This window comes from Musa acuminata, chromosome BXJ3-10 (assembly GCF_036884655.1).
Source record: "Musa acuminata AAA Group cultivar baxijiao chromosome BXJ3-10, Cavendish_Baxijiao_AAA, whole genome shotgun sequence".
NCBI lineage: Eukaryota > Viridiplantae > Streptophyta > Magnoliopsida > Zingiberales > Musaceae > Musa > Musa acuminata.
Window position 1 is genome coordinate 29606820 of NC_088358.1, and position 21656 is coordinate 29628475.

Sequence of the window (21656 nt, forward strand, 5' to 3'; positions counted from 1 at the left end):
CGTTATATTCTCATTTAGTTTCATACAATCTGATTGAATCGCTATATGACTTATGGTGTATTAGTAAAATATCTATAGTATTGTTGAAGCACGTCTTTTGTAGTGCCATTGAAGCTTGGTTGCATCGACCTATCTTTCAATACATTATGAATCATTTTGCTAGAATAATAAAAAATATATAGTATTACATAAATACAACTTTGTAGTTTGATATTATTAATTCCGAATGTCATATAATTATATGCTACTTATGACAGGGATAATATATCTATACAAGTATACAGATACAAATTTTTGGCAAGTGTATTATAACATTATGAGACAATGTAAACTTATGAAAATTTTAAATTTGAAGTTATCATTTTGCAATGTAACAATCCTTGTATTTTTATTTTTGATTATTTTCAAAGTGGATATTAGGATAATTTTTTGTTAAGATATGTTTTATTCGGATTACCATGTGTCAAATTTCTCTAATTACACTAAAATTATTAAAAAATTAAAAAATAAATATTAATCAACTTAGAATCATATCATACAAGTTTTGATAAGTTTTGATCAATTATGTTCATTGTAACTCGAGCTACAATCAACCACCACTCAAGATTAGGTGGTAGTAACACCCAAAACTATAATATCATTTTTTAATTATCTAAAAATAAAAATAAATTAGGAAAAATAATACTAAGCATATTAGAATTATGTTATTATTATTATAGAGAAGTTTTAATATGTTTGAAATCAAACATCACACATCCCTTATTTGGATAATTCAACACCCTAAAATTTGAAAAAAAAATTAAAAAAGGATACAACATATGGTAGAATAATAATATCATGTCAACCTAGAAGTTTAGATAGGTTTGATGATAATTTCTTTATTTAAACTTGAGTTATACTTAGGTTACTTTCAATGATTCAAAAATCTCATATTATGACAAATAATAACCCTAAATCAAAAAAATTAAAAATAGTATTAAATATTTTATAATCATTATATGATAGTTTTGGAGATGTTTGGATAGGTTTGAGGATAATTTTTGTCACATCTTGGAATTTTTTTTATAGGATTACAACATCTTTTCACTGATAATTTTTGTGCATTAAGAGCTAAGTAAATAAATATTATTCTATTAATATACATAAATTATAAATATTTATTAAAAATTATTTATTCATCACTCAAAAATAAAGTCGAATTGAATCTATTTAGTGGTAGAGGAAAGTATATTCTCTATTAGAATCTGATCTAGTACTACCAAGAGACTACTCTGAATATCAAAATCAAACAAAAAAATTTCAGTAACAATGAGTTAGGAACCCTATATATTAACTATAGAATAAAATACATATCCAAAAATCAATCTCCCACTAGTATATATTAAATACCTAAAGAAACACTCTTCCAATAATAGATAGAGAGGTTTTCTCTTATATGATGAGTTTATATTCTCCCAACAGATGAAAATAAACTCATATTGCACTCCTAACAAAGGATAAAGTAGTATCTCTCACTCACCAAAGTTGATACATGTTTCTCCTAATAGCGGATGGCTGAATCATCTAGTTGCCACATATAATAGCCCGTTAATCCCCGAAGGGAATCACTCTACTCATCATCGTTAGAAAAATAAATCATCTCATACTAATCATATCTATATTTTAGATGAAATAATATATTAAAATATCTCAATTTATTTTTTAAAGATCACTAATATCAAATAATATTAATTATCCCTCGGTTGACTTGAATCCTACTCAATCGATCTAATTAAACTTGATTTAACTAGAACCTAACTAAATCGATCTCTAATCCTTATTTAACTGATCTACAACCACCTTAGACTGATATAATTTGAATCAGATTAGGTTCAATTTTGGTTAAATAGATTTGAATAAGTTAAATCGATTCGGAATCACCTTGAATCGATCTAAGTTTAACAGTAGGCTAAGTTAGGCCAACCCATGTATTAGTCATGTGTACTTCATATAACTATACATGTATTATTCTTGGTCGAGCTAGCCGATAGCACATTAATTGATCATGTGCACCACATATGAGTGCCCATGTTGGGCTAAGTTGAGCTAGCCTAGGGGCTGGGGTTGACTTACGAGTTGGGTCTAGCCTATTGATTGAGTTTAGCCATTCGGCTCAGCTTAGTCTATGGGCTGTGACCTAACCTACCGGTTGTTTTCAATTCAAATTCTAATTAATTTTTTTTTAAAATTTTAAATTATGACATCATAAAATTATAATCAAGATATTTATTCATTAGCATTGAATCATTAAAATATAATAAATAATAACATATTAAAAAGATAAAATTACATAAGAGAAAAAAAATTATTTCCAATCGAGTATTATATAAATATAATAAAAATCAAATATCATGTTTCCAAGATAAAAAAAAATAGAAACAGGACATTAATAATTATAATATATTTTTATCTATGTATCATCTTTTGTTTTTTGTTTTCTGGCATTCATCTGATAATAAATGCATGGAAAATGTTATAGATATGTGCTGCTGGTTGTCGCTTTGACTTGCTGATGTGAATTTTCAGATGAAAATAAGTGCCGACACTTAAAGAGAGGAAAAAGAAACAGGTTGGTGTTCTCGAAAGGCAAATATATCCAATGCCAAGTGGAACAGAGCTTCTCATGATTGGGAACAGCCTTGTCCGAGAGCCATGAACAAGTGTTATGGGTTCAAGTCAGAGAGTAATAAAGAAACCTGTTTCTCTCCGCTGCACAGGCTTAAAAGATTCTGGCTGCTCTCAACTTGCTGCTGCAGACCTGCTGCCATATGACCACATGCAGCAAGTGGGGCTGTTGCTCCAGGCTTCTGCTCATGGAGGTTGCTGGCTCTTGAACCTCTGCAACTTTCCAAGGATCCCTCTGCCGCCTCTTCTTGGTGTTCTGCGGGTGCACTGCTAGCCTTTTTGGACACAGGTAGTACACATGCAAAGCAGGCACAGGATTGCATTGTCATCCAAGTGCAGACAATCTTCAAGTTGATCAGTACTTTTATGAATATGATGACCTGAGCTTCTGATTGCCTGCTTGATTTCTCTGTGAAGACTTCGATTCAATGCATTGCTTATGATTGCTTCGCAATCGTCTGAAAGATGATGCCCTCTATGGTAAAAGGTCCATCACCATTGCACTAGAGTTCGCCAGACAGTTTGAGCTTCTCTGCTTCTACCCTTCTCTTGTTGACTTCCTGTTCTTTGGCTTACTTTCATATGAGTCTAGCCACTGAATTTTGTGCTTGCTGTAGCTGAAACACAAAAAAGCCACATCTCTACAAAACAAAGCTTCGCCTTATCAGACATCATAAAATAAACAGTATAGCTTAGGAAACATAATAAACCAAACAGTAACAACAGTTAGAAACAGTTGCCAAAAAACAAGAAATGTGAGCAATAATAAATCTGCAAGGAGGCAGAGAGATTCTTCCCTTGGAGTATTATCTCATCAACCATCATTTAGGTTTTCTTAACAGTAGGGGGAATGTCATCAGTAGGGACACCTAATGAAACTATCAAAATGCCTCATTGCATGTATATTCACCAAATTCATAGCTTCCACTAACATAGTCTAGTTCTGAGATATTCTATTACAGGCAATGAGTCCTCCTCATGTGCTTCACCATGTTTATGATCTCCAGTCCAAATGAATAGTTAGATGTCTAACACCATCTATTGAGGACCACATGATATTTGATTCCTTCCAGTCTCCGACCAACCACACTCTATCATCATCAGTTTCACAAATAACATATTGATGCTACACATGGCCCATCCATCTTTATGAAGGGCTGGAAAGACATTAATTGTGAACAGAAGAAAGATCAACATAGATGCACTTATTTCATTGAAATCTAATAAACTTGTGGCTCATGATTCGTTCATCATTAGTCTGCATGAAGCCTTACGTTGCCTGCAACTGCAAATGGCTGTAAATACTACTTGAAGGCAAAAGCAAGTGCCGCAAGTTGTGAGAAAACAAAGCTCTTCAGAGGATGAAGAAATTATCCAAATCATATGGATCAGTTCCACATGGTCAATGTAACTAAGGTCATTTAACTATAAATAACATAAAGTAAGCATCGCTAACTAGAGATGTCAAAGAAAAAAAATTATTAGGAACAGGATGACCTACCTGTTTGACAAGGAAATGATGATGTCTCCTCCATGCTAATTGTATGCTTGTAGCAGCCTAGCCAACATGATTTTACTTCTGTTTGTCTCCCCAACCAATTTCAAGAATCATACTATATAGAACAAACATATCCAGTGAATGCATTAATAACATCACTACTCAATAATGGTACTACAGCAAAGAACTCTAGAGAGAGAACAAAGGCTTACTTTTAACTGTTAGAACGCCATGTTCATCAAACCATTTCCTACTAAAGAAAATTGCACTTGAGCAGACGGCCAATGCTCTATATAAAGCCTCGTCCCCTCTGGATGCAAGCACCAACTTTGATTTCTCCATTGTGACATCCTGTACTCGCTGTCAAGAGAGACGATGGCGGGAGGATCACAGAGTTCCGAGAAAGTGAAGCTTCTTGTAGCTGTTCTTGCACTCCAATTCAGCTATGCAGGGTTCCATATAGTTTCCAGAACCGCACTCAACATGGGGATCAGCAAGCTTGTCTTCCCAGTTTATAGGAATGTCATTGCTTTGGTTTTGTTGGCCCCCTTTGCATATTTTCTAGAGAAGTAAGGCAGTTCTCTTGGCTTACATGCTCCTGCTGAGAGCAGTAAAACTTAGTCATTTGATGTCTCAGTCTGATTTTTCTCTTTCTTCAGGAAAGACAGGCCACCTCTTACCTTATCCTTGCTGTGTCAGTTCTTTCTTCTGGCATTATGTGGGTAAGCAAATACAAAGTCCTGTTTACATGAGTTGTACCAGCTTTCGGTGCCTCTTTCCAAGTCTACACTTGGTTACTGTTCAGCTTACAATCTTTCTTTTTTCCTTTTCTTTTTCTTTTTCTTAACTTCCAGGATAACTGCTAACCAAGGATTCTATCTCTTGGGTTTATATTATTTGTCTCCAACCTATGCTTCTGCCATCCAGAACTCAGTTCCAGCAATAACATTTGCCATGGCTGCAGCTCTTAGGTAATTGAAGGAAATGTAACCAAGTCTATATGCATACATGCAGTATTACATCTCATGTGCTCTTGTTTAATTAATCCTCGTTCCGCAGGCTTGAGCAAATCAATGTCAACAGTAGATATGGTGTGGCAAAGGTGGTCGGAACTGTTGCCAGTATAGGAGGTGCCACCATCATTACTCTCTACAAGGGCCCTCCTCTTCTGAATCACCAACAACATAGCAAACTATTCCTCGGTGCCTCATCGAACACAATACTGAATTGGACATTGGGTTGTGTATACATCCTTGGGAATTGCCTTGCATGGTCAGGTTGGATGGTGCTTCAGGTTAGCCCTTCAATATCTACTCTTCGTGAGGGTATCAGTTGGTTTATGGTATCATAACAAGATAGCTTATGATTGCTTGTGCTGAATGAATACAGGTTCCTTTGCTAAAGAAGTACCCTGCCAGGCTCTCAATTACTACAATTACCTGCTTCTTTGGGCTAATCCAATTCCTCATAATAGCAGCCTTCGCAGAGAAGGACATTGAGAGGTGGAAAGTCCACTCCGGAGGGGAGCTCTTCACGATCCTCTATGCTGTAATGCCACCATACATCTGCTGGCTTCTTTGCTTCTCTCATGATTAAACATACAGTTTGGGCTGCTGCTTAAGATCATCAGATTTGCAGTCTTATGTTTGATGCTGATTTTGCAACCTTTACAGGGTCTTGTGGCATCAGGAGTCTCTTTCTCTCTCCAGATTTGGTGCATTGATAGGGGAGGTCCCCTTTTTGTTGCTGTTTTCCAACCAGTGCAGACAGTGGTGGTGGCCATCATGGCAGCTGTTATACTTGGTGACCAGTTGTACTCAGGAGGGTATGGTGACAGTAATTTCATGAAGAATATTTTATAATCACAATTTCTACCATGCAGTGCATGATCTTCTAACATCCTAATAATTGTCTTCCTTGCTCTTTTCCAGGATTATTGGATCCATTCTGATTGTGCTTGGCCTCTACTTTGTCCTCTGGGGGAAAAGTGAGGAGAAGAAACCTACAAAGGAGGCACTGGAGAATAATGACCTTAGAAGGCTTCTCCTTGACCAAGAGAACTTGCATAAAGAAAACGCTGCAGTCACTGACATCCCATGAGAGTGGCCCATTCTGTGTGTCCTGAAAGTATAATGGAGTTGGTGTGGGCAGTCATAGGTTCCAAAAGCCACTGTAAGCTTCACAAGTTCTTCCTGTTCAAGTCTTGTGGGAAGTCATAGATTCCTATAGGCACTGTAAGCTTCACAAGCTCTTCCAGTCTTGTCCAACTTGTACATGGCAGTATGGGTTCTGATCCAGTGGGGATAATGCCCAACCAACTACTTTGAAATGAAGGTGTGACTCACATCTTGATTGATGTTGAACTCTTTTGGCTCCTGCTGTTGGAGTGTTGTAGTCAAGAGGCCATGGCATGAAGTATGTGACAGAAAGCTGGTTACTTGTAGGTGCCTCACATGCAAATGATACTTCTGTCCCTCAAATAACACAGTCTAAGTGTCTTATCATGCATTACTGTCAGCTGCTGGAATCTGAAATTTCAGGTAATGATCTGTGATCTGGCAACCATTGAATACAATTTATCTGTCTGCAAGAAAAACCATTGTGGGTACTCTTAGTGCAACTGATTGAGCTCAAGCACTGACAGAAATAAGATCTGTATAAGTATGATTATCACGAAAAGAAACAAAATTACCCCTAAACTTGAATAGATCTTTAGCACCGAAACCTTGCACTGTGTCCATGAAAGACATTTTGCTGCTAATTGTAGCCTTTATAGCAGAACTTTGTCACTGAACTTAAATGGCTTTTTCACAGACCTCCATATCTGGACTCATTCTGGAATACAATTCATTACTAAATTCACTTAGACATTCAGCATGATTATGAAATCATGATTTCCTGCCAAACTCTGTCGTAAGTGAGAAATTCCATGAGAAAAACACCCGATTCCCATGAAAAGAATGATTATAGAACTAATTCTTCGATGAGATTTTATTTCACATGTTCATGCTTGATGCATGATTTTGGTTTTGTTCACAAAGTAAATTCCATCAACTAATCCTCAGAGGTACTGCCACATTTCAGAGCATACTCTTGTTACGAAAAGTTCTGAAAGAAACTTGGGACTTCAGACTAAATTGTTCTCGATCAAAGAGATGAACCGCACCATAAATTGTGGATCACAAACCTTGAAGTTCTTTTATGTCAATCGAGCAATGAACACCACATACGATTGAAGATAGCAATGGAGAGCTGAAATGAAGTGTTGTCTTCCAATCCCCTTGCAAATCTTTATGAACCACCTCACATGAAGCTTCGTCCTGTCCCTGTCGTTTGCACCATAAACTGCCGAGAGGCCTCTTCATCCTGCCACCCACGCGTGTGCATTCTATGAACTGGGATCACACAGTTGTATCATGCATGACACTGCTGCAACAGAGCACGGATTTAATCGTAGATCCAACCTTCACAGACCCCACATCGGGCACTGTGGGGAACAGATCCAATTAAGACGCGTCACTGTCGAGTCCTGGCCATGAGCATGGGCACAAGAGGAGCAATGAAGACAGCTTGGAGTGTTCCTTCGGCTGCTGTCCGTAGCTTCGAACCTGCCACACCGAACGAGTCAATTGATATCATTCATTGTCTCTGGAAGAAACCAAGTCCTTTCGAAGGGCCATGCCATGGAGGGATTCATGGAAACAGAGATGTTATCCGAATAGCTCCGAAATCAATGCATCAAGCTTCTTCTAAATTTTGCTACAACTTGATGCCTGCAACAATTTCCACTGTGACCTGAAAGCAGGATGCTTCTCTTTTAGAAAATAATATCAATATTCTTTTTGGTATGCTTGTCAAATTTTCTCTAAGAAAAGGATTTTGTAACCACCATTTCCTGGTTTCTAATTTATAGTTCTGAAACTGATGGAAGACCGCAGGAAACATTAAATATACATACTGTTTCGTATCCTTTTCTGGAGGCCTACAAGCATTTCCTGGAGGCTGATATCACTGTAGAGAATGAGGCTGACCTCAGGAAGTGGAACGGTTGGGTAGATTCTCGACTCTGAAGGTGAAGTGGACCATTAAAACTAACGTACTTCACTAGATTGAAGCAACTGGATAATTCTTTGGACCTCCTTTTGCTTCAACTCCATTACCCTCGAGGCTTCTCGGACAACACTCGACCATCTGATTGCTGTTCCTTCATGCCAGTAAGGCTTAGAACTTTGAAATCATGTGGAAACCTTGAGAATGGAGATTCAAGTATCTCACACAAAACATGCGTATGGCCACGTCGTCCTACTAGAACTGCGGAGGCTGGCGAGGCCGTGGCATATCCGGAAGTAGAGCCTCCACTATGGTTCACGCTGGAAAACGCACTAAGACTCTACCTCATTTGGCAGGTGAATCTGATGCGTTAGAAAAACACTGAAGAAGCACCTGCGTCCACTGTTACCAGAAGCTTTATACGCTGTTGCATGTCCGCGTCTGCTTTTGGGCTCCAAAGAGGCACCGGCGTCGGCATTTAGTCAAACAACTGGTGCGCAGCTCTACCAGAGGTGGGTGGATGAGGTCGAATACTTCGAATCACAGTGCCTGGATAAAGATGTTGGGATCCTGCAAGTAGCTGCTCTGTGGATGGAGTCTTCCACTGCCGTGGCAGTAACAGAGACATCGGAGGCGAATAGGTTAAGCATCCGAGTGATTCGCGGTTGGAATCGATCATCAGCATTAGTCCAAACAATTTCGTACGAGTTCGGTCACATCGTGGTGCAATTTGCAGGAGCTGATGTGACATCTTTTGTTGTGGTGGTCGTTGGCCTTTTATTAAGAGCAGGTAGATTTGAAGAGATGTGACTGAGGATAAACATGTGTGCCACGAACTTATATTAAGATCTATCGGTAGATTTGAAGATCTCACAAGAAAAAAGACACGTATCGGCTACTGAGGTCCAAATGTAATGCCTACCGATCTTATCGATGCCTAATTAGACACCGCCGCCGCATGCGGATATGACATGTGAAAGATTATTCTCATGTCTTCATCTCTCGATAATTTTATTCCCTCTCCATTTCATCGATCGTATGAACCGATAAAGAAGAACACGAGAAGCACCGTCGTCCGTCCGGTGTACGTATATAATACGTATCCAGAGTTTACTATTGCCAGTTGAGTGTCAATAAGAAGAAGAGGAAGAATAAAAGAAATGCAACCTGTTGAATGGAAACTTGGACTATGTTGTCACACGCACACCACGCCAATTGTTTAGGATTCGGACATTAGCTCGACCCCATGATTTGAGATTGTCATTGACGATACATGTTTACGACACACCAAATAATTGCTCGTCGTAGGTCAGCAGTGATGCCAGCAAGAGTTTGATAGACTTTTGACCGACCAAAAATAAAAACATATGTGGTTTTTTGTTTTTGAAATCCCATCATGATGAAAACATAAGTGATATCCTATCTGTGATATCAGGATATATATATATATATATATATATATATATATATATATATATATATATATATATATATATAGAGAGAGAGAGAGAGAGAGAGAGAGAGAGAGAGGAACAGTTCCAAGTTCACAGGAAGAAGGAATTGTCGATATCCGTAATAGCGGGTTACCATCACAAGCCTGTCACTAGTCTTTCTGTGATTGATTAAGCGAGAAGGCCGTATCCACTTCAACTCAGGTATAAAGATGAGGTGAAATCTGGAATATTTGTCCCTACATGGCCCAGCTGCGTACACACTGGATCGGAGAAGAAACTCCAAGAAGAATGGTGCATGAGATTTGATACGAAGAGGACATGGTTATTGAAAAGATGTGAACAGCAGCAGCGTTCGAACACGTCTCTGGAGATTAATTTAGAGATGGGAAGGGGAAGGGGGAAGGGGGAAGGGAAGGGAAGGGAAGGGAAGGGAGGGAGGTGAAAGAAGCAGAGACGTGACAGTAGGGGGGAGTAGAACCCTGACAACATGAGGCCTCTCATTGATGGAACCATTTGCCCGTGATGGGACCCATCACATCAACCACAACCGTCCTTCCTCTTAATCCCCCATTTCATCTTTCTCTCTCTCTCTCTCTCTCACCCTTTCTCTGCACGCATTCCCTTATAAATCCTCGATACACGGCTTCATTAAAGGGAAATAAGGAGTAGAATGGGGCTCTCCAACCATCTCCACGACGTCTCCGGCGACTCCATCCCTCTCCTCCTCCTCGCCGCGGCCGCCGCCTCCATAGCCTACCTCCGCTCCCTCCTCCTCCGCCTCCTCCCCCTCTCCCTCTCCTCCTCCCCCGCCGACGCCGACGCCGACCCCGAGCCGTCCGTCGGATCCGGACTCGCCGGCCTCGTCGTCCTCGCCGACCACCTCGCCTCCAACCGGTCCTTCGCCTTCGCCTCCCGCTCGTCGGGAGGGGAGGGCCGGCGGGCGGAGTGCGCGGTGTGCCTCTGCGGCCTGGCCGACGGGGACCGCGTCCGGCGCCTCCCCTGCCGCCACGTCTTCCACGGTGAGTGCCTCGAAGGCTGGTTCCACCACCTGAACCTCACCTGCCCGCTGTGCCGCTCCGAGCTGGCCGCGCCGGAGGTTCGCGCTGCTGCCGACCGCCGGATCGGGGCCGAGCTCGTCGCCTGGCTCTCCCACCACTGATCATTTGTGGTCGCTGTTGCTGTTAAATATCTTATCATATAAAAACCCTCTCTTTGCCCTTTTTTAAAGGTTTGGCCTTTTTTTCTCTTGCTTTTTTGGTTTCTAATGCACTTTTTTTTCTCCTGTGTATATAAGGCCTTATTTTTTGGGTCTCTTCTGAAAGAGCTCTTTAATCTGGCTTATTTTGGTTCGTATCCATGATCAGATCTATCATGCAAAAATGAACTGTTTGAGTTCTTGACATCATCCATAGCAGAAATTACTGGAGTTCTTAGGGTGAAAACGATATATAGAACAGGATACATGGAATTCTTTTTATTTTTTTCTTTTACTTGCCAATTATTTCTGTCTTGGTGTTTGTTTGCCTGACTGTAGTTTCGATTTAGATCTCACATATGGATTTTTTTTTCTTTTACATGTCAATTGCTGATTAATGGCTCATTCCAGTTTATTGCTTGTACTTTTGATTCAGTTGTTAATCTTGTTTTGTGCCCTCTTAAGTCACTGTGTAGTCTCTTAGGTTGTAGAGCAGAGAGGACATGGAGATTGGGTAGGTTAGGGTTGCCACCTATGCTCATGAAGAAGACTTTTGTCGAGCTTAATTCAAGTGCTTGATTAGGGATGATGCCACACGAGATTAGCAAGGTTCGGATTAGCCCAACCTTGAGTCTTTGCCAAACGATATCCTAAGACTTGTTTTGCCTGTAAAGCTACAAGCGATGATTAGTAATATTCTTTGCGTTAAATTCTTCTGCCATGCCCAACCAGCTTGAGTTGCAGCCTCGATTGCTCCAAGATGTGAAGAACATACAAGCTTTTGGACTGACAACTTCTTGGACTTGCTTTCACCGATTCCATTCGACACGCAAAGTTCCCAACTACTTGGCCGAGGAAAACCAGAGAAGGGCGAGTCACAAACAGATCAAGTGGGATGTCAAAGTTCATTTTCTTCGGTCAAAGGATGCGGGGCACAATTTTGACCAAATGGCAAATGTAGTACAAAGACGCGATTCATTTGAGGGAACCACATTTATTTGCGTATCGAGTTAAGGGAAGGTCGTCGTCGTGCTCTCGAATGGTTTCTAGTCCTGTAGAAGATGACGGCACGCAGGGAGACTGTCTTCACAGGCTTGGCCGTGGGGAGGAGGAGAAGGGCTTGGGAGGCATGCGCAAGTCATTCACGTCGCCTTCCGCCACACGGCTCATGGAGGGGCGATCGCATGACTTCATCTGAATGCACCAGAGCCCAACCATGTATAGTTTTCTCTCCATCTAATCGATCTCCATGCTCCCATCCAATCTTGGCCCTCTTGGCCGTTCCTCTACGACGAGCTGGTCGTAGATCCATGAAGGATAGTAGATCTGGCTGGAGTTGTCCGCCTTTGGATCCACGTTTCTCCTTCCTCCGGCCATCTCCATCAGCAGCATGCCGAAGCTGTAAACATCTGACTTGTGAGCTATGACCCCGAAGCTCCTAGATGTCAGTTCAGGCGCTAAGCATCCTACCGTGCCTCTCGCCCCGCTGATGGATATCAGGCTGTAGTCCTTCGGATTCCAAAATCCGAGATCTTGGGAGTGAAAGCGTGACCGAGGAGGATGTTGTGGGGCTTGATGTCGAAGTGCACGATCCGCATGTCGCACCCATGGTGAAGGTAGTCGATGCCCCTGTTCACACCCAGGGCTATTTCATGGAGCTTCTCCATGGTGAACCGAAGATGGTTGCTGCTGCTTGCAGAGAAGATGTGCTTGTCGAGTGAGCCGCCGGGCATGTCCTCGTAGACCAGCGCTCTCTTGGATCCATCGGAGCAACAGCCGAGAAGCCGCACCACGTTCAAGTGGTAAATCCTACCAATGGTGGTGACCTCGTTGATGAACTCCTCTCCGTCGACCTTGGAGCCGCCCAGCATCTTAACAGCGACCGGGTACCGGCCGAGGATATGCCCTTCGAAGACGGAACCGAAGCCGCCTTGGCCTATTTTTTCTCTGAAGTGGCTTGTCATGGCGATGATGTCGCTATAAGCATACCGTGTCGGCGACAGAGATTGCTCGTTCCGCAGAAACTTCTCTGCCGACTCGACGGGTGCTCTCATTTTCCAAGCGTTGTGAATACACCAACAGGTGATTGGTAGACGATCAGAGTCTATGATCTACCAATTAATGTAGAACCAATAGAATCCTACCTAGTAAACAAAGAGCTACGTCGAATGAAACGATGAAGACCAGTGCTATACTGAAGATAGTGTGGGTGTGGTTGCGATCCCTCGCCTCGCAGAAGATGCAATTTAGAAAATTCATCGCAAAAAATATGGAATTTAGAATCTTAATGTAAATTGGGTTGATGCCATGTATATCATCATCATCCGTATATGCCCTGTATGAACAATATTTCGTGAGGAAAGTCAACAGGACACATGAGGAAGCCGAGCAGATAAAAAAGGTTAAAGATATTCTCACGATGTCATGATTGTCCAACACTGCTCGACGATGCTCTCGTTCGAGATTATAAATGGCCAGTCAACCAGGAATCCTTCCCGCAGGAGCTCAAAGATATCCATGCCTGTTCTCAAGAATCCTTGAACCGGAAGATAGGGTGATGCAGCTACATGAATTCTTAAGGTAGCGTATCTCATATGCATCCGACTCAACCACGACATATGTAGTGGAGTTGTTCCCGCAAAGGCGAGGCACGGCCACATTCTCTAGGCTTTGGATTTCCTGTGTGCAGTTCAGAAAACTGGACCAGTTTGCAGATTGGGCCTCACTCCTCTCGTGATGAATGACCGGATAGAGGAAGATACTGCTATTCCGGTAATTTACACGGCGAAAAAGGACTCGGGTTGGGAGACGGCAAGTGCCTGTCACGAACCCAGCATAGACGAGCCGGAATTGCGAACTCTTGTATGAGATCTCGGTGATGTAGTACTTGTCGGCGAGTGGCCGCACGAGGACCGACGGCAACCTTTGTGGCGATGAGGGCTAGAGGTTTCGGCAGTGGTGAGGAGGAGAAAGAGGAGGAGGAGAAGACGACAAGAAGAAGCAGCAATAGAAGAAGCAGAGCTGTTCATGGTCTTCCTTTGGAACAGAGAAGATGGTTCTCCGTGGATTTGGTTTGCTCTAAGTGGAGCGACGACACTCAAAAAATGAAATGCGTATAATAGTCAGGTCCTTAATTCGTGCCACACCTAACGATGCTTTATTTTAAACTGTTTGGACCTGACGGTCGCCGCATGAATTCCTATCAGCATCATTACCAGCTATCTTACCAAACCGTCAGATGGTGTATTTTAGGTTTTTTAATTCTTTGGTTGACATAAGAATAAACATGTAATCAATATGTTAGCATCACGTGATCGATATTTTAATATCATATGATCAATACTTTAACATCCCGTGAATGTCACATCCTTATTATCATGTGTTTGATATCTCAGTGTCACATTATTGATATCTCATCGTGATCAACACCTCAACACGAGATTAAGTGGATCAAACATTATATATTCAATCATTATTGAAGTCAAGTATCACATGAAGGATGCATCATCGCTACGTACTCGATGTCTTATCATCATATAATCGATACATCAACATTATGTAGCTCATATTTCATCATCACATGATTGATACCTCAATACGAGATTACGAGATTGAGTGGATCGAATGTTATCACCACATTATAATTGAGTATAAAAAAAATATATCACATTCTCATGCATACTTGAAAGTAACGATATTTAGAGCTTTACTATAAAAGAAAAGAGCTTCTTATGTACAATCCCAAATACTAACATTTTTCTCTTAAAATATAAGTTAGAATCTTTCGAACCTCATTCTTACTTAGGTATCAAAGGGATATTGTAAATAGTGCTCACGACGTAATTTTATAAGTGCCTAACTGAAATAGAGTTGGACAATAAAAATATCTATTCGATTGAAATCACCTCAGAACAAGTACAAAAGAGTGACCCTAGTTATCTCTTAATCAACATCCAACTAGATAATCTAAACTAGTTCAACACCGATGAATTATTGAAATGTATAGGATTATAAAGAACATGAATCTTGATATTTTTCGTCATTTAGATTGATCTTTAACTATACTTTGGTAGCTGTTTAAAAAAATATACATCAATATCTGACAAGAAAATTTATAAGTTTGCCCAACATATAATCTAACACGGGCATGACGAGGAGAGAGAGAGAGAGAAAGCGCCCTCGCAAATTGTACGGTGTGTGAAGGAAGAGAAAGAAACTGGACAGAAAACAAGAATTCTCTTGGTAGGAAGAAGCCAAAATAAACCACGAGAAGTGGAAAAAAAAAGAGAAAATAAATAGAGAAAAAAGAAGAGTGGAAAAGAAGAATTAATAAAAAAAATATTAGTGACAGATTTTATTGAAGATTGGTTTTTTTTAATCAGGAAATTAAGATAAAATTCAGAACAAAATTGAATTAATGAATAAATCCCACATAGTTACCCGACTGCAAATATGAAATATAATGAGTATATAGAAGTTGTGTTTGAGGTTTGGCTAATTTGTATGCCAACGATCTCTAATAAAAGTCTGTTTACCGGCGAAATGACAGATATGAAGTAAAACAATCTTAGGGACGATGTCTGCCTTCTTTTTGGGGGTGTCACTCGATCCATATATTTTCCTTTTATTTTTGTTATTTCCTCAAACTTCGTTTCTTTCGACAACATGATCCACTATCAGAATCCGCATGCATACTGTCGGTCAACAGCCTCACAAGTTTGATGAGCAACTTATTCGAGTCAACATTTGAGTCACTATATTATTATTATTATTATTAGTATTAGTATTATTATTATTATTATTTTCAATTGTTCCGTTGAAAGAGAAATCAAAATATAAATCTATTTATATTTTAAATATATAATTGAATTTTTTTTTTGAGTGAATACATAGTTGTATAATACCTTAAGTGCTTGATAAATAATAGATGAAAATTATGTATTAAATGTGTATTGGCATAAATTTTACGCTAATATTTTATGATAAATATATCCTTTTATTATTTTTTTAATATTTATGAAAAAAAACATTTTTATTTAAATTAAATAAGTAAAGAAATAAAATAAATAAATGAATGTATCCAATCTTATAAAAAATTTCACATGGCTGAAAAATATAAAAATATTAAAAATAAATAAACAAATTTTTTTTTACTTTCATATTAATTTTTATTTAACTATTTTGATAATCATATAATTTTAGATAAACTCATAAGCTATATTTAAAATTTAAAAAATGATATTAGTATTCTATAAATATTGAAATACTATTGCTGCCCCCTTAGTAGCATCAACATTTGAACATTTATTTAGTATCCAAGTCAAACATGATTTAAAAATATTAAATATTAATTTATATTTTAAACATGTATTTAACTCTCAATATGTATTTTAAATATGTTTCTAATCATATCCATTATCGTCAAGCCTTAGAAAGATACCGAGTGGTTATCTTGTCTTTTTATTTTGTTTTACTTTTTGCCCGACTTGTTTGAAAGGTTAGGTTACGTGTTCGAGACGTCAAGTCTTTCGAGAGTCAACTTTTTTGACTGGTTTCATTATATTGACTGCCAATGACTTGGATGCCTCGAGAAAGCTAACTTATTTGAGTGGTTGGTTTCATTAGATTGACCGCCATTGACTTGGAGGATTTGGGGGCATTGGCAAATCAAAACGCCCAGAATCATGCTGGCGGCTCGGCGGCGACTTGTGCGAATCCATTGTTCCCTAAATATATGTATAGGACATGGCATAAAACACGTAGCATTAACTCCTGAAATTAAATCTTACATTAACACGAGATTCAGACTTGCGTTGCTTATTGATGTTGTGGAAATCGACAGTACAGTGGCCTGCTCACACCAGCAATTTGAATACTAAAACTAGCGAGGACAATGCAGGTAAACCGCATTTACTTGTGTCAGTTTCAGGGAAGGTCGTCATGCTCTGAAATGATTTCTAGTCCTGAAGAACATGAAGGCATGCAGGAGGACTGTCTTCCCAAGCTTGGCTGTGGGGCGGAGAAGAAGGGCTTGGGAGGCATGCGCAAGTCATTCACGTCGCCTTCCAGCATCTCCACCACGCGGCTCATGGAGGGGCGATCGCATGACTTCATCTGAATGCACCAGAGCCCCACCATGCACAGCTTTCTCTCCATCGCATCGATCTCCGTAGTCCAATCCAATCTTGGCTCTCTTGGCCATTCCTCTCCGGCGAGCTGGTCGTAGATCCATGAAGGATAGTAGATCTGGCTGGACTTGTCCGCCTTTGGATTCACGTTTCTCCTTCCTCCAGCCATCTCCATGAGCAGCATGCCGAAGCTGTAAACATCTGACTTGTGAGATATGACCCCGAAGCTCCTAGATATCAGTTCAGGCGCTATGTATCCTATCGTGCCTCTCGCGGCGCTGATGGATATCAGGCTGTAGTCCTTCGGATACAGCTTTGCCAATCCAAAATCCGAGATCTTGGGAGTGAAAGCGTGATCGAGGAGGATGTTGTGGGGCTTGATGTCGAAGTGCACGATCTGCATGTCGCACCCATGGTGAAGGTAGTCGATGCCCCTGGCCACACCCAGGGCTATGTCACGGAGCTTCTCCATGGTGAACCGGCGATGGTTGCTGCTGCTTGCAGAGAAGATGTGCTTGTCGAGTGAGCCGCCGGGCATGTACTCGTACACCAGCGCTCTCTTGGATCCGTCGGAGCAAAAGCCGAGAAGCCGCACCACGTTCAAGTGGTGAATCCTACCGATGGTGGAGACCTCGTTGATGAACTCCTCTCCGTCGAACTTGGAGCCGCCCAGCATCTTAACAGCGACCGGGTACCGGCCGAGGAGATGTCCTTTGAAGACGGAACCGAAGCCGCCTTGGCCTATCTTTTCTCTGAAGTGGCTTGTCATGGCGATGATGTCGCTATAAGCATACCGTGTGGGCGACAGAGTTTGCTGGTTCCGCAGAAACTTCTCTACTGAGTCGACGGGTGCTCTCATTTTCCAAGCGTTGTACGCCAGGAACACAGCAGCAGATGAAGTAGCAAATATAAGTCTGCCCACTGCATGCAATCACAGGTGACGGGTGGAAGATCAGAGTCTATATGTACTTGAACAGATGATCTACCAATTAATGTAGAACCAATAGACTTCTACCTAGTAAACAGAGAGCTACGTCTAATAAAATGATCAAGACCAGTGCGATACTCAAGATAGTGTGGCTGCGGTTGGGATCACTCTCCTCATAGAAGATGCAAGTTAGAAAATCCATCTCAAAATATATGGATTCTAGAAACTTAATGTAAATAGCGTCGGTTCCATGTATAACAACATACGTATATAACCTGTATGAACAATAATTCGTAAGCAAATAAAGCCAACAGGACACATAACGAAGCCGAGCAGATAAAAAAGGTTAAACATCTTCTCACGATGTCGTGCTTGTCCAACACTGCTCGACGATGTTCTCGTTCGTGATTGTAAATGACCATTCAACCAGGAATCCTTTCCGTAGGAGCTCAAAGATGTCCATGCCTGTACTCAAGAATCCTTCAACCGGAAGATAGGTGATGAAGCTACATGAATTCTTAAGGTAGAGTAGCGCATATGCATCGGACTCAACCACGACATATGTAGTGGAGTTGTTCCCGCTAAGGCAAGGCACGGCCACATACTCCGGGCTGTGGATTTCCTTCGTGCAGTTCATAAAACTGGCCCAGATTGTAGTTGAGCCCCGAAATGACTCATAAATGAACGGTGAAAGGAAGTTATCGAAATCCATAGCGCTAAAAGGGACACGGGGTGGGAGACGGCAAGTGCCTGTCACGAAACCAGCATAGAGGAGCCGACATCGCCCTCTCTTATATGAGATATCGGTGACGTAGTACTTGTCGGAGTCGCGATAGAGCACCGCATCTTTTCCTTCACACACAAGTTCCAACTGCGGTTCACCGCAGTCAGGCGGATCGCCCCTTAGACGGAACGGAGAGCGAATGCTGAGGTCGCCGCAAGAAGAACGAGGGCAGCTTTTATTGCGCTGGGAGCTACAGAGTTCGGCGGTGGTGAGGAGGAGCAAGAGGAGGAGGAGAGGAGAAACGGTAGTAATAGAAAAGGATACTGGGGTTGAGCTTTTCATCCTCTTCCTTTGTAACGAAGAAGAGATGGTGGTGGTTCTCTGCAGATTGGGGGTTGAGGGAAGACGCCCATAATGTAAGAGAAAGCAGTTTATCTATAACGTGAATTAAAGGCCCAATTGGTGCCACGCCTAAGATGATGCATTAGTAAACGCTGAATGCAACTTTCTTCTTCTTCTGCGAAAACAGCAATTAAATTATTTCGTCGTCAAGCGTCGAAAAATACACACAGTTGCTTTGTTGTATTTATTGTGTTATCTCGATCAAGCTTGACTTGAGAAAAGGATTCCAGGTTGCATCGGCACCACGGACGAATGATAGATTCTATCAACAAATTCATCGTGGATAAGACCACGGTGATATGATCTGATCACCTTCAATAGATAAATACATATGTTCTTGGAGATTGTTCTAAATTTCTTTACTGCATATGAAGGGATTCAGGAGGTTGATCGACTTCAGTATATAAAGTTCATGCGAAACCAGAATGGTGAACGCAGAGAAAAGAGTCTCTTACATAAATATCAATGCATCAGCTCTTTACTAGGCATGAATGCACGTTACATGGCGTTTTACCCTCCATGAGAACAGTCCTTCAGCGGTCTCTTGAGGCATCGCAATTCTGCTCCCAGCAGTTTAGGTGCCGGTCCAAATTCCTCACTGCAAAAGAGAAAACAATAAACAGAGACGCATAGGTTAACAGCAGCAATCAAATCCTTGATTCTTCCTGGTTAAAGTGTTTAGGAGATTTAAGGCCCTGCTTTGAAATCAGAATGAAGATCTTATATATACGTTGCTCTATTATTGGAGAATGCAAGTTCTTACAGCTTACCAATGGTGGAGGTGGCTCACTTAAGATGTGGTTAGGGTAAGATTGTTGCCGGGGCATCATATGCTGCTGCAGCATTTGTGGTTGCCTGATGAAGACCTTTGCAAGACAAAAGTCAAACTTCTAAGGCACCATTAGCATTTAATTTGATGCTAAAAGGATGGTATGCTGGTAACTTATTTGTCTTAAAATTCTCTTCTCATTTTTCCTACAAACTATGTTCTGTTCTTTGTTCTTTTCTCACCCTACCAATGGAAGAATTCTTCCTTGTGTTGTTCAGAAACCAAAGAGGACTCCCAAGTTGGAGCTAAAACATAGCAATACCTGGAACTCATCTGGGCGAAGCATGTCGACCAAGAAATTAAGCATGTCTGCATGGCAGATGGCCCCTGCTACATCGGTTCTTCGGATGGTGAGCCTCTTGCACTGCTCGGCATGGAGCCATGAGCGTACCGTGAGCTCCAAGATGAAGAGCTCGCATGCTTTTGCAAATATGATCGGCGTGTCCGAGCTAACCATCTGTTAAAAGATTTTGTTATATAGCATTAAATCACACACACATAAAAAACCCGAAAACTGGATGATTAGAAGACTAGTAAGAGCTTCATCATTCGAGACCTTTGCCGCCCCATCCAATTTCATTATACGTTTGATCCTTGCAAGTGGCAGTTGATGCTGCTTGTAATCTGTAAGGAAAAGAAGATTCATAATCTCATTCCACGCCCCCATGGAAGAAGACTTTTGATGGTATCAACTCACCTGCAAGGTTTCCCAATTCAAGCATTTGTTGCTGCCAAAATTGCTGTAAATGCCACTTTTGGAGCTCCATGAAATTAGAAGGATGCAATGGCTGTGTTTGTCCAACCACCTGTAGAAAGCCAAACAAAGTCAACACCTCCTTCACCAGGCTTGCAATGTCGTAGATAAGAAGTTTAATTCCTCGGAAAGGAAATTTTGTGAATCTTCTACCTCATGCATGTCATGGAATTGAGCCAGTGGATTTTGAGGCAGTTGAAGGAAGTCATAGGTGGGAGGATCAGCAGCTGATGTTGCCGGGAATTGCTCCGACTGCGAAGTAGGGTGGATGAACTCTCTGTAATGGGCCATCTGTTCCACACCAATCGACAAATGAGAGGAAGAGGCAAAAGGGTGGCGGAACTCCAAAGGCAGCACACGATGGGTTTGCTTGGATGTGCTACTTCAGCAGCATGAGACCACATAAATAGGGGAGGAGAAGGAGAAAGAGGAAGAGAGAGAAACGGTGGAGGGTCAGATGAAAGCAGAGCAGAAGGATGGCAGAGGAAAACAGGGTGGTTGGAGATGATGACAAGGTCAGGGTCTGAAACTTCCCATGCTCTTCTGTAGCCCTAATGGAGAGAGAGCTGCCTCACTGCAGTCCGGGCAGAAGAAGCATCCAAACAGACCACAAGTAAAGCTTACACATTTGTCGTTTGAGCTCATGTTTCTCACGTTCCCTGCTGAAAACTTCCTTCAATGCACACTGCCAGCCAGGAAGTGCTCACGTTTGTTGTCACCTCTGTTGACCGAGCTAGAGAGAGAGAGAGAGTGTGTGTGTGTGTTACCAGCGGAAACCTCCAGGGCAAGAAAGAGGGAAAGATCTCTGAATAAATGATTTCTGCACATTGAGTTTATTTTGCCAATTTCTTGTGTTCATGATCTCATGATGTTATTCCGAAGAACAAAAATTTCTAAGCATTTCCTACCCTGTTATGGGAACATACATATATATAGAATAGCTAAAGCTTCAAACAATACCTTCTTAAGGGCTCCATCAGAAATTGACAACATCGATTATAAATGAACCCACATCCAATGCATAATCTGT

At 41.1% G+C, this 21656-nt stretch overlaps 4 protein-coding genes and 1 pseudogene across 5 annotated transcripts; 2 read left to right on the top strand and 3 right to left on the bottom strand.

Moving 5' to 3' along the window:
- The first annotated feature begins 4480 nt into the window (after positions 1-4480).
- On the top strand, positions 4481-6745 carry LOC135651263 (auxin-induced protein 5NG4-like). 2 transcript variants are annotated; one of them, XM_065171234.1, is made up of 7 exons: positions 4481-4678; positions 4820-4884; positions 5017-5133; positions 5222-5456; positions 5552-5710; positions 5836-5987; positions 6094-6550. In XM_065171234.1, the coding sequence occupies exons 1-7, from the start codon at positions 4538-4540 to the stop codon at positions 6260-6262; spliced, it is 1038 nt and encodes a 345-aa protein (XP_065027306.1). In that variant the 5' UTR covers positions 4481-4537; the 3' UTR covers positions 6263-6550. The 2 variants fall into 2 exon arrangements, with proteins under 2 accessions (XP_065027306.1, XP_065027305.1); XM_065171233.1 differs by having other exon boundaries at positions 4483-4731; positions 4822-4884; positions 6094-6745.
- A 3527-nt stretch (positions 6746-10272) lies between these two features.
- Positions 10273-13181, top strand: LOC103968747 (E3 ubiquitin-protein ligase RHA2A). The gene is made up of 2 exons (XM_065170813.1): positions 10273-10894; positions 11594-13181. Exon 1 carries the CDS (start codon positions 10337-10339, stop codon positions 10823-10825), a length of 489 nt encoding a protein of 162 aa, XP_065026885.1. The 5' UTR covers positions 10273-10336; the 3' UTR covers positions 10826-10894; positions 11594-13181.
- On the bottom strand, positions 11948-13252 carry LOC135651035 (rust resistance kinase Lr10-like; annotated as a pseudogene).
- Positions 13253-16607: 3355 nt separating this feature from the next.
- On the bottom strand, positions 16608-19319 carry LOC135651284 (rust resistance kinase Lr10-like). Its single transcript, XM_065171281.1, has 3 exons — positions 18280-19319; positions 18005-18192; positions 16608-17910 (listed from the first exon to the last, which is right to left on the bottom strand). Exons 1-3 carry the CDS (start codon positions 18981-18983, stop codon positions 16787-16789), a joined length of 2016 nt encoding a protein of 671 aa, XP_065027353.1. The 5' UTR covers positions 18984-19319; the 3' UTR covers positions 16608-16786.
- Positions 19320-20051: 732 nt separating this feature from the next.
- LOC135651286 (nuclear transcription factor Y subunit C-1-like) lies at positions 20052-20663 on the bottom strand. Its single transcript, XM_065171283.1, has 3 exons — positions 20570-20663; positions 20429-20496; positions 20052-20329 (listed from the first exon to the last, which is right to left on the bottom strand). Exons 1-3 carry the CDS (start codon positions 20637-20639, stop codon positions 20087-20089), a joined length of 381 nt encoding a protein of 126 aa, XP_065027355.1. The 5' UTR covers positions 20640-20663; the 3' UTR covers positions 20052-20086.
- Between the last annotated feature and the right edge of the window lie 993 nt (positions 20664-21656).

Coding starts and splice junctions, on each gene's coding strand:
- LOC103968747 (XM_065170813.1), top strand. CDS start 10,337: ATGGGGCTCTCCAACCATCTCCACGACGTCTCCGGCGACTCCATCCCT.
- LOC135651284 (XM_065171281.1), bottom strand. CDS start 18,983: ATGAAAAGCTCAACCCCAGTATCCTTTTCTATTACTACCGTTTCTCCT. Junction 18,193..18,279: donor TGTTGGACAAGCACGACATC/GTGAGAAGATGT, acceptor TTGTTCATACAG/GTTATATACGTATGTTGTTA. Junction 17,911..18,004: donor CGTAGCTCTCTGTTTACTAG/GTAGAAGTCTAT, acceptor GATTGCATGCAG/TGGGCAGACTTATATTTGCT.
- LOC135651263 (XM_065171233.1), top strand. CDS start 4,538: ATGGCGGGAGGATCACAGAGTTCCGAGAAAGTGAAGCTTCTTGTAGCT. Junction 4,732..4,821: donor TTTGCATATTTTCTAGAGAA/GTAAGGCAGTTC, acceptor CTCTTTCTTCAG/GAAAGACAGGCCACCTCTTA. Junction 5,711..5,835: donor TCTTCACGATCCTCTATGCT/GTAATGCCACCA, acceptor CAACCTTTACAG/GGTCTTGTGGCATCAGGAGT.
- LOC135651286 (XM_065171283.1), bottom strand. CDS start 20,639: ATGGAGCTCCAAAAGTGGCATTTACAGCAATTTTGGCAGCAACAAATG. Junction 20,497..20,569: donor TGAATTGGGAAACCTTGCAG/GTGAGTTGATAC, acceptor TTTTCCTTACAG/ATTACAAGCAGCATCAACTG. Junction 20,330..20,428: donor AATTGGATGGGGCGGCAAAG/GTCTCGAATGAT, acceptor ATCTTTTAACAG/ATGGTTAGCTCGGACACGCC.